Below are 16,520 nucleotides of genomic sequence, written 5' to 3'. Positions count from 1 at the left end.
CGGGATGGCAAGGGATGGCTGGGCCCCATCACAAGGAATGACGATCACAATCTGACGGATGCTTGACAAACTTTGACAGAATGTAGGACAATCGAATGGTCAGTGGCGGTGGCACATCAGCTCATTTTCTCACATGCACAGTACGAGTATAGCTGACAGCTTACCTCAATACTTTTTTACCTAGCTTCATCAAACTCATAAACCGCAGTGACAGGCTTCCTCGCCTGACGAGCTCCATAACTGAGCAGTGAGAACCATACGCCTTTCGGAAATAAACAACTTTGCTTTCGTGCCCAGTCCTATAAGGAAGGTCAGTGGCAAAATTTCCCAGCTGCATCCTTCAACACCAAGCACGTTTAGGGTGTTCCGTCTTCTTGATGGGTTGGACCTGGGAAACCGAGATGGAGCAGATTTGATGGCAGACATTGGTCAGTATTTCCAGCAAATAAATGCAAATCGTTTCAGGCACATGACCACACCACGTTAAAGAGTCGTCAAGCGATGCAAATAGGATGCATACTTTGGTTTGGGTTCTTACTTTTACGCCAAGTCGTGCAGATGACTTACTTTCACCTCAGACTGTGGAAGGTCCAAATCCGGGATGTGGAGCCGCAACTATCCAGCAAAACCCTAATTGAATCTGCACACGTAAAGCCCAACTTGGCAGCGCAAGTCCTAAAACGGTTAATCGGCTGTCGACAAGCGATATCTTCTTACTGCTGGCCTGCATTATTCAATAATGTATTCCACTCTCGATTGTCCTGAGAAATAGACCAGGATTGGCATGCGTGCACTCGCTACTTATCACTGGATAATGCTTGTGGAAAGATGTGGGCACAGTTACGCAAATTCCGCACAAAGAATGGTTAATCGGAAACCACAGTTTGAATAAAATGCATGCGTTTGAGGCTCCATAACAGGAACCACAAGCACATGCCTGGAAGTAATTTTCATGCAACTTTGAGCACTACAGACGTGGTCTTTGTAGAAAACCGATTCCGATTAACAACGACTTGGCATGAAAGTTGTGCGAACAGTACATTTCCTCAAATAATGACCAAAACAGCTGGTATTGCCATCAGACGATATCATTGACATTACTAGACCTGCAATTCTTCCCCTTCCTTTGTCTTATGTAACTTAATTAGTACTATGTTAAGTATAAACTATTGCGATAATTCCTAGTTTTTTTTGTCAATCTTTCCACATAGTCCGGTGATATCAATATAATTTTTATTTTAGTTTGATATGTTATCATCTAGTGAGCAAGTGGGTAAGGTTCTAGGAACCATTCAACAGCTTGAATTCATTTATCGTGGCACTACTACCACCCAAGCTTAAAATTGGTTCTTATCTACGCGACATTAGACATAACCGCCAATCACTCTTTTAGTCTCGGGTACCATGCACGAAATATTTTGGCACATTCCAGCTCTGCGCTAGCCGCTCGGAGTGCAGTGGCCTACCATTTACATAACCCCGGGTCCGCAGATCATACACCATCTCTGGACCACCTCCGTCGCACAGAATCCGGCACGACGACCCCTGCCAAGGCTATCAGCGGCACGCAGCACACGCCAGGACATCGGAACACCATCGGCGCTGGCCGGGGAGCGGCGCAGGTCACCCCCGAACCCCTTCCCTCCCACCCCTGAGTTGAGCCCGTGCCGCTCGCTCCGCCGATACGGGACATTGTAGCGAGTGCCGTGCCCTGCGACCCTCAGCGGTCTCTTTACGACATGGCTAATAGCTGAGCGCATTAGCATCGTGCGCCGTGTCCCCTGGCGCTCCTCGGGCAGGTCACGTGCAGGAACGGCGCAGCGGCGCCGGGGGTAGGACACGCCGTGGAAGGGAAGGTTAGAGCTGAGGATGGTCAGGACTCGTAGCAGGAATGGCAAACATAGAATTCAAGGCAAACAAGGCAAAATCAATTGCACGTATGAAAAAAAGTAATACTCATATTCATATGCTAAAAAGCATCCACGAATAGATGAATGAGGTAGCACATAACTAAATCAGGTGCATGTAAATGCCCATTGGAATTAATGATAGGGAGCTACTGTGCTGATAAGTTCCCTTTAATTGGACGGCAATGATTGATAATAGTTAGCTCCCGCTAACTAATTGATGTCGTTGACTGCGCCCCGGAGCCAAAACATAGGTATAGCTGTCATGTTTTGTTTTCATCATATCGCTCGATATATTCCATGTCTTTTAATGATTAAAGACTCACTGCCTACCATTTTGTTTTATCATTTTCATCGCGCACATTTAATAAAACACTTTTTGTGACCAATTAGGGGATATGCATGACTCAGCTGTCGGTAGATTTCAAATAATTAGATAACTTTGCCAAACATATCAGCAAGATAGTATAAGTTCACACGGAATAAGTTCACTAGAAAATCACCTAAAACAATAAGTGCGCTCACAAAACAAAAACGTCCATTCTATCACTCTCACCCGGCCAATATCCGGGGCGGCGCCCATGGCCAATCTCGCGCGTCAGGGGTGGTGCAGTTCTGCGCGGGGAGCACCTCCTGACAGTAACGAGCCTGTATTGTGCGTCCCGCCCTGGCCCGCCCTGCGCGCGCGCAGTGCGTGTGATGGGCAGATATAGCTGATGGAAGTGACGTGGGTCTCGGGTCAGCGGGAGAGAGGCGGGACCGGACACGCCCGGTCCCGGAGGACGGCCGGTGCGACGGTTACTGCAGGTGGAGGTGCGGGGTTAGGACACCGCAGGTTGGGGTACGGGTCTTGGGTGGAGGTATACGGGGTCAGGACACCGTGGGTTGGGGTACGGGTCTTGAGTGGAAGTACGGGTAAAAAGGTCACTGAAGGTGGGGTGCAGTAGGTAACTATATAGGTCATCGTAGGTGGGGTATGGATAGCTCACTGGATGGAGGCACGGGGCTGGTCGATGGCTTGAGAGGTCGCTCGGCAGGTAGGGGTGCAGGATAGGTCAGTGGGTAGAGGTGGGCGACAGGTTGCACTGCATATAATGGTTAGTGTACGAATTATGGGACGAATTGACCTTCAAACAAACGCCTTCAAACGCCTTCAAACAGACCTTCAAACGGCTCGAATGCGAAGTTGCGTTACTGGCCGTCAAATTGCACTCGTCTACCAGTGTCGGCCGGACACCGTTCGATCCTTTCACCTGAAGTTTTCATGACAATGACAATTAACAGCGATTGGCACCGTCTGACCACATGGGTCAGCCCTTCAGATGCTCATAGCTTAAACTGTTAGTGGTATAGAGCAGTGGTCGGCAGGTCATTCGGGGTTGTGTCCCCTTCTTGGGATGCAATAGTCACGAGGGTTCCATCAATGGAGCCACTAACTAAAAAGATAGGTTTTCTCAGAATCCCTCATTACCCCCACCGAAAGGGCTCCATTACCCCCAAAGGGGGCATGCCCCACCATTTGCCGACCCCTGGTATAGAGCAACAATTCAACAGCCAGTATGCCCTATACTATTATCGAATTGGCGCAATTTAGGCCCGACCATTGTCATGCAATTAGGATAACCAGATTTTATTTTGGCACTTATATTCCCACATGCCACCATCGACGTAACTCAGTAATACGATCTCGAATTGCCAGCCATTTAATCGCGTTCATCTATCCTGCAAGTTTGATCCAAATAAATTACTATGGATTTCGACGAAATACCCCATTCGAACTGTGCGGTCGATTGGCGAGTGGATCCGGAAGTCGTCATTTACACGTAATACAGATTGGTTACGCTCTAATAGTCTCTCCCTCGCGGTGGTCCACGTGGTTGCAGGCAGGCTTCACAATCCTTCAGGTTCGTCCTCCCACGTAGAACATTCTCAGGGCTAATGGCAGTCGTCAGATCAGACACGCGTAAAATATGACTTCAGTAACGCTGCATGACCGCCCGTCAATCGTCATATAATGCGCTGCACATTACTTTAGCGACCGAAATAGCAATCCTTAGGTGGAGCTGAAGCCTGAAATGCTACCTGTCAGCTCAAAGGAACTCCCACATACTCTCGTGTTAGGAACCTAAATATAAATTTAAGTCATATGATTTTCCAGCTGGTGGTGGGCTCAACGCCTACAACGCTTATCTGAGCGTATGCCTTTTCAGTGGGATGCTAAGTCAAGCTCAGGAGGAGGGCGAATGAAAATTATCCTTCTCCTGCCTGGTTATAGGTTGTTCGGAGGGAGGAGCAGTTTTGCTGATTGGGTGGTATAGGCGTTTACAAATGGACCGACCTACACGAGGTGGTACTGCTCCTTAGTGCTGGAGTATCCTTGGAAGAATGACATCACCTGTGTTTCCACACCGCACGCCCTTGGATATGCTTGATTGGCGTGCCTTTATCTAAAAATAAGCAAGGAAATTGATTAGAAGTATGTGAGGTAAAATGTTCGTGGTAAACGTCATACACCTATCCAACGTCAAAAGTGTTGTGCACGTACTAGTGCTACCACATCATGCTTTGAGATAAGGACGCTGCTCAGTTTCTGATAGATGCATTGCTGTAGGTACTTACTTTACAGGTGAAAAGAAAAGACTTGACACCATTACTTGATGCCGCATGATGGTTACCTACATGTGTTAGACATTTGTCCCCTTATCGATTGGCGTTGAGCTAGCGTCATTTTAGAGCGAATTGGGTGCCACGCCACCGCTGTATATCACTCAGTGTGGCTATCAGTGTCAACCAGCATCGACTTCAAAAGCGTCCAGCGTGGGCGCCGACAAATTGCGGACCTTCTGAATAAAAGGCGAAACACAAATCAATCACGGACCCAATGGGTATATTCAGATTGACTACAATTTATAGCGCAAGGAAAATCAGATAGGTATTTTTGATTGACAATGTCCTTGCGGTGCAAGAGGACTCCTATGTGCACTGTGCAGGTCGACCGAAGGACTTACTTTGGATTTACCGTTTGCTCAAGATCAGATGCAACAATAATGCTCAGTTGTGGGATCTGCGCAATAGGGTGTATCCTTAGCATCAATCATCATGGTTGTGAGATGACTGCAAATTTAGCCCACGCGTCGCATGCCTGCACTTTGTATGCGGATAATGACGCTACTTTGAATCATATTACACGAGCCTCATACTGCTCGTCCCCCTGTCCTGTCAGCTATCTGTCTGTCTGTCCGTCCGTCTGTCTGTCTAGCCACTCTGTCTGTCTGTCTGTCTGTCTATCTGTCTGTCTGTCTGTCTGTCTGTCTGTCTGTCTGTCTGTCTGTCTGTCTGTCTGTCTGCCTGTCTGTCTGTCGTCTGTCCGTCTGCCCGTCTGTCTGTCTCGCCGTCTGTTTGTCTTGCCGTCTGTCTGTCTGTCTGTCTGTCTGTCTGTCTGTCTGTCTGTCTGTCTGTCTGTCTGTCTGTCGGTCTGTCCGTCTGTTTCTCTCGCCGTCTGTCTGTCCGTCTGTCTGTCTGTCTGTCTGTCTGTCTGTCTGTCTGTCTGTCTGTCTGTCTGTCTGTCTGTCTGTCTGTCTTACTGCTCGTCTGTCTCGCTGTCTGTCAGTCTGTCTCGCCGTCTGTCCGTCTGCCTTGCCGTATGTCTGTCTGTCTGTCCGTATGTCTGTCTGTCCGTCTGGCTCTCCGCTCGTCTGTCTATCTGTCAGACGGCGGCTCCTCCCCATTCTATCGACCCAGTCCACGCCCATCATTCATCTAGAGGCCAATCCGGGACAGGGGCGGCTGCGGCCGACAAAAGAGCGTGTGGAAGCCGAAGCCCACGCACTGTCTGTCTAGCTCCTCCACCAAATAGGAAATCCATTCTGAACGGCTGGGCCACCACAGGGGGAGCCGATCTCGAGGACCCGCCCACCACGCCACTCACTCTCTAATGACCTCAGACTCCGTCGATTTAATTATTTCTTCGTTGATGCCGTTTTGATAGGGCGAGCCAAAGGTTAATACATGTGGGGAGGCTCGCCGAAGGCACCGGAGTGGCCGATTATCGCCGCGTTCTGCGATTAGCAGCGATTTTCACGGGCTCAGGGCGCGTCAGAGTCAACAGAACGACCTGACCGCTGCGGTTGTGACCGGCCCGGGGTCAAATGTGGCGCGGCAGACAGATAAACGGATCGGTATTGTGGGGACTGCCAACCACACGGAGGGCTCTGGCAGAGAAGAGATGGACTTATGTACACTCGTGATGGATCGTCTTCTAACGTCGATTAAGTAGTTAGGTGTTTGTTGGGTACTTTAGGCGGTGCCTCAGAGACATTATTGAAAACCACTGGCATGCATTCGACATAATAATGCATTTCAAGCACGCCATCAGCTACCAATATCCGTAGGCCGTTGAACAGTATATAGCCATTTATTTCTGAAGCGTTTCTCGTAACTAAAATGATGCAAGCTCTTTCCTACTTAAAATCGAACGTGACAAAGGAGGTAGCCGGAAGCCGCATGAAGTCTCGTGGCCTCGACATTGCGATGTTGTGCAACTGTAAGTTTGGTCATTGATGGAAACTTTTCAATGGGATTTTAACAAACTGTGCCTAATTCGGACCGTCAGCATTTTCATTGGTATTTATCGCTCACTGAATTATGCATTTGATTGCAACTATCGCTTTATTTTTAAAGCAATATGATTTAACGGATTCGGACGCACGCAAATAACCGTCGACCGCGAGCGAGGCCCCACACCGGCACCGGGGGTGTCAGACGGGATGGCCGAATCGTACCTACCTGAATGCAATCCGATTTGACGTGCCATTACTGCGGAACTGATAGCGCTACTGAGCTTCAGGAAAACCAGTCAGTTCACAGCTGAAAAACAAACGTGCCTCCATCTGTTGACTGGAAAAGGACGTTTGATCTGCGCCATCGGAGCCGCTTGTCACGGTTTCCGCGGCAGTGAGGACACAACTGACAAACGGGGGCCGAAAAACTGCGCAAAAACCCAGCCGGATGTCTATCAAAAACAAATTTGACATTGGTAGGCACGCCGCTGCACATAAAAGTCACGGTGACGGGCTTGATGATAAGTTCACAGTTCGCGTTCCAATTTTCCTCGACAGCGGTGCAGCGGTTTTGGTGTGGTAGCTGAAATAGTTTGACTGTTACAAGGCAGACGTGTGTCAAGCGGTCTAAATTTACCGGTCTCCTACGAACGCTGTGACACGTAAAGACGTCCTCACACCTTTTCCTTCAAACCCACGCTAAATTGATACACAACCGGCTCGAGCCCGGTGACGCGAGCTAACCAGACCATAAATACTAAAAACGGCAAATGAGGCCTCCCACGCCGGGCTGCTGCCGCCGCCGCCGCCTCCGCTGTGATTACGCAATTCGGCCAGCGCTAGCAGCTGGGCAGAACCCAAACACTGAGCGCCTGATCGCGCCGCGGTCCTTCAAGTGTCGCCCACGCGCACCTCGGGTCGGCCGCGCGGCGCCGAGCCGCCAGCCAGTCTGGCCAGAGACGGGGCAGCGACGGCAGCAGCGGGATCGCCTCCTCCTTGGCTATCGAGAGCGTAAACGAGGTTCCACGGAAACGGTCGTGAGTGGCTTAGAGGCCGATCCAACAGCTTTAGGTGACGTCGGCGGATACGAGCCGAGTTTAGACGTCTGAGATTCGATTTAGGTGACTCCAGATCCTGCACAGCGACTGAAGGATAACTTCAGCAGCGCGATGACGCTGACACAGGAACCGTCAGAGTCTGATCAGTCGCCGATCGCCGGCGTCGGACGCAGTTACAGTCTGCGGGCCCGCTCACTGCAGAAGCGGCAAGAAACGGAGCGCCGGTGTGCCGAGCCGCGCGCGCCGCGCCCCAAACAGCGTGCAGCGCCTCTCAGCAAGTACCGACGCAAGACGGCCAACTTCCGCGAGCGGGAGCGCATGAAGGACATCGGCCGCGCGTTCGAGGTGCTGCAGTCTGCGCTGCCGGCGCCGCTGCTGGAGCGGGGTGAGAAGCTGACCAAGGTGACGGTGCTGCGACTGGCGGTGAGTTACATCCAGGCACTGGGCGCGGCGCTGGAACAGGAGCCGCCGCCGTCACCGGCGCCGTCAGCCTCCTCGGGGTCTTCAACAATATCCGGGGGGTCACCGAGAGTCAGTCCGGCGCCTCCTCCTCCGGTACCCTCTCCCCCAGAGACCGCGGCGGTCGCAGCACCACCGACCAGCTCCGTCATGTTCCGGGACGCCACCCTGGACGCGTCTGATCCACTCGACAGTCTAGACGAGCTGACGGACTTCCACCTGCCTGATGGTTTCGATGTGCTGCTCTCAGATCCAGACGAGGGCATCAGTGTGACCTGCTCCGACTTCGGGGACCTGCCCAGCCCCTGAGGCCATGTGTAGGGGCGTCAGGTCGGCCCACCAAACGACCAGGAGAGGTAAGATATAGAGACGAGAGGAACAGATAGCCGTCACACCTATCCAACTCGTCGTCAGGCCTCCACGTTCAATGTTCAGCATGATCTAAACCGCTCTTGCCCTGTCATCAGAGCGCCTTTTCCCTTCCTCTTGATATAAACCATATTTTGCCTCCACTTTACGCGTTAGTCCTTTACATTTTCTGGTCCCACTCTACTGCCAAAACTGTCCCTCTCCGCCCTGGACGCTGCCCTGTCCTCACCGTCCGCACCCTGCGCCACCATCTCACGTGCGTCGTGCATGACTTGGTCTGACGGTAAATACGGTCATTCTTTTTGTTGGCGGGTGGCCCGTGCAGCTTTCTGCCGACCGTTCCAGCGGTCATCATCTGAAGTGGCTGCCTGCCGCGTGACGACGGCACGAGCCAGCCGATGGGGGGAGGGGGAGGAGGAAGAGATAGGGGGAGGGACTGTATGACAGCCAGTCGGTGAACAGAGTCCTGCTGAGCTGTCCTGGTGACAGACTCTGTAGCAGAACATCGAACCTGGTGGCGACAGCATAACAGTGGTAATGGTGAAATCAACTAAACTAGGACAGTGGAACAATTAATTTCGACGTGCTGTTCTGTGATAATGCAATGGAACGCCATGCATCTTTTGTAGAAGACATACAGATCACAGATAGAACGATTCCTAGGCTAGGTAACAGCGGTATTTGGTGGCGATGGAAAAGGAGATATGCAATTATTCTCATATCTTATATCTTATATCTTATTTCTATATATTCTATATATTTCTATATATTCTTATATCTTATTTTAATCGCGTTTCTCGTTATTGTAGGCATTTACCCACCGTCCTTGAGTGCCGTCCTTGAGTTTTGACAACTGACCTCAGCGCTGCTTCAAGAAGGACCCGTCCTTGGGTGACGGTTAACTCCACTCTTCCTGCCTCTTACGTGACCGGGAGCTGCTCTCTGTTTGCAGAAATGATGCGGCACCAGCTCACGCCTGTCTCCAAGAGCTCATGGCAAGACCGGTGGTCGACCCAGGTGGGTTTTTACCTGCGCGAGCACAAATGGGCTCCAAAGTCTCATGCAGATGAGGTGTTGGGCGTGGCACGAACAGATAGCAGATCACGGAATCAAACGGCCTTGGCCGTCGTTTTAAATGTCTACTCAAATGGCTATGGCTATCTTCCGATCAGATAGAGCAACATGTCTCTGGCGCCTTCCCATTTGAGCTCATGAGACACTTGGATTAACATCAACAGGGTGCATATGTTCTATTCTATACATCAACTAGTCATATTAGATTTATTATGCTTGTAATAGAAAGCTCTTTGCTATAATTAAAATAATTTAAACTGGCTAGGCTATAATGGTTTGCTAAACCTTTTCCGGCAAGTTTAGGCACTAAACGAATTGATGAATGATTCCACACACACCTGCCCACTTTTACGATAGTTTTAGGGAGATGTCATTTATCTTATTTATCTCATTTGGACCAACAACTGATTTTTTATTATAAACAACCAAATAAAATATTATTTATCCATATGTTTGCAGTGTTGCATTGACGAGTCCGCTCATGAAAACAGGATGCACAGCCGGTATCCTCGGACCCTCCGCCCCTGCAGGACAGGGACACTTGTTGATGGCCGACACACGACTCGATCTGACGACCGGAGGACGTCAAAGGTATTGATCGCACTATACAACGAGAACAGCCCGCACCCGTGTAACACCGCCTCAATAAACAGCGACCTCAGAGACGGACACAGAGGCCCAATAAATCGTACAGCAGTCTCACGGATTTAGGTACCATTGGCCGCACTGTGCACGTTTACGATGTAATTGCCGTGATAAATCTGGTATGAACCTGTTCGGGTTCAGTGTCGATGGTTATTGCAGAGCGCATCAAACCGTGAATCGGCAAATAGCTATACAGGAGCCGCCTTTACCTTGAGCCACGCGGCCTCACCCTTGTGTACATTCATTCACGGCTCAATAATCTATTCAAAAAATGTCCAGGAATGATGCATGTCGGAAAATATGCCTGTCAATGCTCATAAAGTGAAATACCATTGATGTTGCGGTTTTAGGCAGTCATACTTACAAAAATACTGCATTTTGCGGATGGTTTTGACCGGTCGCGCTGACAGGAACCATGTCTCCGGTACAAGCGACACGGCGATGTCTCCGAGTCGGAGTCTCACTCCGTGCCCGTCCCCGGGTCTGGTCTGACAACTTCTCTCTGCCTCAGGGAATGGCGGTGCAACCGTGACCGGCGCTGGACGTCGACAGAAGCGTGAAGTCATCCGTATCACCCACCGAACCCGCCGACCGAACCACCGAGACCCTCCACTCTGACTGACCTGGCGGTGGTCAGAGCCGAGATCACGCTGTCTTTAGCGCTAACCGAGTGTCGAGCAGGCCCCTGAGCGGTTTGGATTTGTCATGGAGCTCCGTGGAGAGGGCACTCAGCAGGAGAGCCTCCCAGGGTGGTCACTGGTCAGCACCTGGGCAAACAGTTCCGTGGAGAGTCTAAGAGGTCTCAGAGTCCACGGCGGGCTCAGGTCCGGGGCCAGTCAGCGAGCGGCGGTACCGTCTCTGACGGCCGCGGCTGTTCACATGCATCAGACAGATCATCTCGCACATAATCCTCCAAATGTCTCATGTACATGCATCGCGCCGTTTTTATGGCTACTGAACACGGCTTGGGCCGGTCCCGAGAGCGCCGGTTATGTTTTACTCGTGTGATAACCGCTTTCCGACGTGAAAAGGGGCTCTTCAACACGGTCGGGACCCGGCTGACTAGAGGTGAAGTGTTGCTGAACCAGCGGGAGGACCACAAAGACACCATGGGTGGTCTCCGAGCTCCGGTTGATCCTCGAGCACGAGTGACGTGATAATATTAGAGCTCTTGGTAATGGGAAGTGATAAAGACGAATTATATTCTTTTGTGTGATAGGGATAATGCTTTAGTGTTTGGACGATATTAGTTTGGATCTCGAGCATTGATACAGTAACGTTCGTAATCGTGCTGTCGAAACGACTCAAAGTCAAACCTGGATGTTGACTTGTCGGTTAGCTCTTCATGTGGCTTAATACCTTTGATATGCATGTAAACAAGCGACAAGCATCATATGCCGTAGTGTGGTACAGCTGAGAAAAGACAAGCTTTTCATGAAATGATGTCGAAACACGTTGCCATCCTGGCGTGCATTATCGAAATGAAATGTGCACTGTGCAGTCGGCGTACACTAAAATCTCAACAATATGCTATTTCATGTTTTATAGTACAACTTGTTCGGACCCTGTCGGCTTGTGTCAACATCCTCTTTGTTTGCATGCGACCGGTACAAATACATCAGGTCAACGGGAATCTTATGTGACTCAAGCCCTTCAACATGTCATTTTGCATGAAAACATGTGCCTATCAGCTCAGCACAAACATGACGGCATGCTGAGCATGAGCAAAGAAGCAGGTGCTTTCATCTTTATCGTCTATCCTGCTTTAGTTTATATTTTCAAGAATGAATAATGTATTTGCTCGTATCTGTTTGAGTTCCTGAGAATATGTATGTGTGGCACGTTCCGACGAGCCACCCCTTTTTGGATTTCCCTGGACGATCTACAAGCACCACCGAACCATGACCGGATCTTTGAGCTCACGACCGGCCATCCATTTGTAAAGGATCTCCAGGGGACAAGTGTCTAGGGTGTGACGCCTGTCGAACATGGGCCACGCGCCGCACATGAGCGCCTGTCACACTCGGTGCGGCGCGAGGTGCGTGTCGGCGTCGGGCGCACGTCCTGCATGATCTTACTGATGGACATGAGACACCACTGACCGCTCCACCCCAGGAGCACGACCCTGTGACGCCGGTGGAATTCAACCAACGTCACTTGACTAAATCTGACTTCAACTGATGCCAACTGGAGCTGTCGACCTCCAGATGACGCGACGAACTATGCAAGACATCACAAAGGTCGTATCCAACTGATGCTGCATCATTCCAATTTCCAACTGACGTACTTCCGCTCCACCAAGAGCAAAGAACATTCCAGGGACGGGATGTCCTTCGTATGGTTACACCATCATGAGCAACTGACGATTTCTTGGAGACCACCGACACTCTTACATCACCGTACTGCGACATAGTTGACACAACTGACACACCATCTCTGACACCATCTCTCGACCTCACATGTCGATGTCATCTCTGACACCCGATCGACACTTCAACTGACATCTCCAGCATCACCGGCGCCGGCGACACCAGGCGCAGTCGCTGGCACGCGGCGGATGGCCCGTTTCCCAGAAAACCGCCATGCAAATCCGGGCTTGTCGGCGCAATGCGTGACAAGCATGCCTTCAGGAGTTGGGGTGGGGGAGGGGGGAGGTATGAGGGAGAGGACTCGTTGGCCCCGCATACCAACGCCCTTTTACCAGGAGCGATATGCGTCATTGGATTGTGAGCCATAGCGCACTGGCTCAGCAGTTCATGCCTTCAGGGTGTTCACTATTCAACTGAAGTCTGGTACTGAGATCCATGAATGACGAGGCTGTCCATGCTCACATTCCCGGCTAGATTGCTTGTGCTATACAAGAAGTCATGCTTGCTGTAGGTATTCGCTGTCATCACTTGCTTGCTTTATTCGCGCAATAAAAATAAATGTTCATCGCGGTTGTTCGGCTCTCCAAAGGGAAGACTGAAGACTCTCTGCGGCTGTGTCGTAGCAACCTCTATCAGCTGTCGTCATCTCAGAACATGAAACAGCAACGAATCCATTTGTTTTCGGCTCGCGGCCCGGCCGGCTGGCGACACCCCGAAGTCGCCGCAGATAACGAGCCAGTCATTTCTCAGTCGGGTGGCATCGTCTGTCGGCGCCAATCGCTGCGCCGAGCACGGCGTCCTGTTCACCAACAGCTGACTGTAAATGACGTCATTTGACATCGACTGTGGGCGGCAGCCGCCGGTGGAGGCGGCGACGGCGGCGGTGACGCCCCTCCGCCTGTCAGTCCGGTGAGAAGATCTGCTCTGGTCTGATCAATGCCACACTTAGCGTAGAAACAGCGTCCGGCAGCATCCCTCAGCGTCAGCTCCTATACCGACCTGACCCCGGTCACTCGGCGTGACCTTGACCTCGGCCGTGACGTCACGTCTGAGGGATGCCCTTGTTGATTCGGCACTGAGCGATTGCGCCGCAGTGGACGATGTATGCTAATGGGGGATTCAATTTATGAACGGAGGCAGTGGCATCACGTCACCGGCGTGGTGTGGGCGCGCCCACACGGGCCGCCGGCGCCCCACGCACTCGGCGGGAGCTGTTCCCACGCAGGGTCGGGCCGGGGTCAAACTGGAACAAGGTCAACAAGCCAGCCGCGTCACGGACAGTAGTCTATAGAGAGTGAAAACGAATAAACGCCCAGCTGAATTCAGAAACGGAGGTCGGGGAGCGGGAATGGCGGGCACTGAAAAAAGACAAGCCATCAGATCTCGAGTACAGTCATTTACTAAACTTACAATATGTTTGAAAGCGCATAAAGTCAATTAGTGGCAACCCTTTCTCTTCTCTGCTGGAAGAAGTTAGCTTCATTCAATCGTGCTCAGGGCGCCTTTGCCGGGAGCCAAGTGCGAACGGTTGTCGCTGTCACCAACGGCTAGGACATCAGCTGGTGCTCGCTAATGAATGCACTCATTAAACGCTGCTCTAGATTAAAGTGACGTCAATGAGAGAAAATTATGAACTAGCCCTAGGGCGAGCTGCTGCTGCCCTAACTCACAATGTGGGCGCGGTCACATTATTGTACCCGTCACTATCTTTTATTTATTTACCCATGGTTTCTTTATTTTCTATCACGGCGATGTTCCATATGCCATTACCTGTTAAAGATAAAATGACAATATTACTTATGCCATGTGTGAAAAGGTGATGACAAGATTCCCACGGATGGGACTCGAGGTCTAAGTACCATTGCATGCGCTAACTGGCGCTAAGTAGGCACCCATCTAATTAACGGTCCACAGAAGTGACGGATGCTGCATGCGTGGCAACATGGCTTCCCTGCAGCTGAGCGTAAGACCAGACCTTGGCACACATCATCCATGCACAATGCACCTTGCATACCCTAAGACATTGGTACGCATATCTAACATGTTTTCATCCAGACGACATCCCCAATTCATAAAATGAGAATAATGCCAGGGACGAGCACCAACATAAGTGAGAAATCCTGTCAGTTTCTTGAAGTTCGTCGTTCTGCATCAGTTCATTGCATAACAGCTCGTATTCGAGATATGTCTGATGCGAAATCCTTCAACTATTTATTGACCTGTTTCTGTTGGAGCAATCTGTTTGCTATTCTCTTAAAACATTTTCATTAAATCGATGGTCTTTACTAACGGGAAAATGTGCTCCCAATTCCCAAACATAATTATTATGTATACGCAGCCAGATCGAATGCATTTATAGGTAAAATTTTGCTAAAAAAAAAATACAATCAAAAGCGATGAAATATTTCCGTGCATTCTCTTTTGCGTCATTCTCTTCATCACGAATCACAAACTTTTAGCCCACGTTTCCGAATATGACGCGATCACTACGATTACCCCATACAGCCCAGACACAGAACATGAGCATTGTCATTACCAATGCCGTACGGGCGACCATTCCTTCAACGTCAGCCCAGCTCAGCCACTACGACTTATCATGTTGATGAATAACTTCCCCCTGCTGAAGACGAATGCTTTTGCCAAACCTGCCGATGGATATCGAATAAACTTGTACATGATTCGCGTGATAGCATGTTGTGAGCTCATCAATGCAATTTGTACACTCCTCTGTGTTGCGTGACTGGGGACAACCAATTTGCGGTGAGGCTGCCGGTCGGTCGACTGCGTGTCCAATGATTTACCGCCATCCCGGTCCGAGCCGCGGCGATAGCCACTGCGCGACTCCAAGCCGGGGCCCGCTGATGGCAGGAGGACATTGAAGACGCGTGGTGGACCACTTGGACATCGAAAACGGCTAGCTTGTCAATCACTTGAGCAATGGGAACGGTTCCGTTGGCGGTCAGACATGTGGAGGCATGGTGAGCTTGGTTTTCGAATTGCATTGCGGTAAAGACTCGGTCACATTTTCTCTTTTTCTATGTCTCTATCTCTTTGCTTCTCTCTCTCTTCCTCTCTCCCCCTCTCTCTCTCCCTCTCTCCCTCTCTTCCTTTCTCCCTCCCTCCCTCCCTCTCTCACCCTCTCTCTCCCTCCCTCTCTCTCTCTTTCCCTGTCCCTCTGTTTCTCCCTCCAATATCTCGAATCCAAAACATTCGTTTGTGTCAACCCATCCTCCCCTCTTGTCTCGTGAGTCGCTCTCACGCTCACTGAGTCGTCGTGAGTCGCTATCACGCCTCTCTGAGCCATCGTGACTCGTGAGTCAGCACGGTGCACCACTGACAGACTGCGGCGTGACTCCTCCTTGACGTCCCCTACCCCCCTCCCATAGGGTTGAAGAGACACCTGACGGGCATTGTTCGCACCATGATCGGCGCTCAGACTTACTGTCACCATGTCCGTGCAATTGTTAGCCCGTCACGGCTACAGTCACAGTGCTGAGACAAACGTGTGAGCTCAGTCATAGTCATAAATACAGTCACGCCTCAACTAAAGCCGAGAGATCAGTCATACTCGTGATCTACAGACACAGACTCTGCGAACTAAAATCGATATGTAGCCGTTGAGCTGTTTGAAGACAGCGGCGACCTGCAGTCAGAGAAAGGTCGGGTATGCCTCGAATATGGAAACCCAACATAGCATATACAATGCACAGTTACAGTGCACCCGGACATACATAATACCGTCAAACCTGCTTCTCGGGTTAATAATGGCTTCGCGTGCCGGTGACACGGATTCTTCCATATTGAATTATTTCAGGATCTTCTACTGGAAGCAAGAGTCCTTTATCGACCGAAGAATTTATGCGGATAAAACTCTGCGCGTGACACCATCGGCGCACTGTACCATCGATCTGTATCGTTCCGGACATATCTAACAGGGTCGGAGCGAGCCGTTACTCGAGGACAATCGGCCAGAAACACGACTGCTTTCAGTAGAGCGTCCATCATTTTTACGCCCCCACTTTTACCGTTTAGCAGGAAACTAGCCCGATTGGTGCATACATGGTGTTAAGTAGCCAACAT

General features: G+C 50.6%; 1 protein-coding gene across 1 annotated transcript; it reads left to right on the top strand.

The window, feature by feature from the left end:
- The first annotated feature begins 7,274 nt into the window (after positions 1 to 7,274).
- On the top strand, positions 7,275 to 11,777 carry LOC122386182 (helix-loop-helix protein delilah-like). The gene is made up of 3 exons (XM_043375133.1): positions 7,275 to 8,339; positions 9,305 to 9,369; positions 9,886 to 11,777. The coding sequence occupies exon 1, from the start codon at positions 7,636 to 7,638 to the stop codon at positions 8,290 to 8,292; it is 657 nt and encodes a 218-aa protein (XP_043231068.1). The 5' UTR covers positions 7,275 to 7,635; the 3' UTR covers positions 8,293 to 8,339; positions 9,305 to 9,369; positions 9,886 to 11,777.
- The last annotated feature ends 4,743 nt before the right edge of the window (positions 11,778 to 16,520 follow it).

This window comes from Amphibalanus amphitrite, unplaced genomic scaffold (assembly GCF_019059575.1).
Source record: "Amphibalanus amphitrite isolate SeventyFive unplaced genomic scaffold, NRLGWU_Aamphi_draft 000243F_arrow, whole genome shotgun sequence".
Lineage (NCBI taxonomy): Eukaryota > Metazoa > Arthropoda > Thecostraca > Balanomorpha > Balanidae > Amphibalanus > Amphibalanus amphitrite.
The sequence above is the reverse complement of the archived record's forward strand: the minus strand, read 5'-3'. Positions and strand labels throughout refer to the sequence as shown.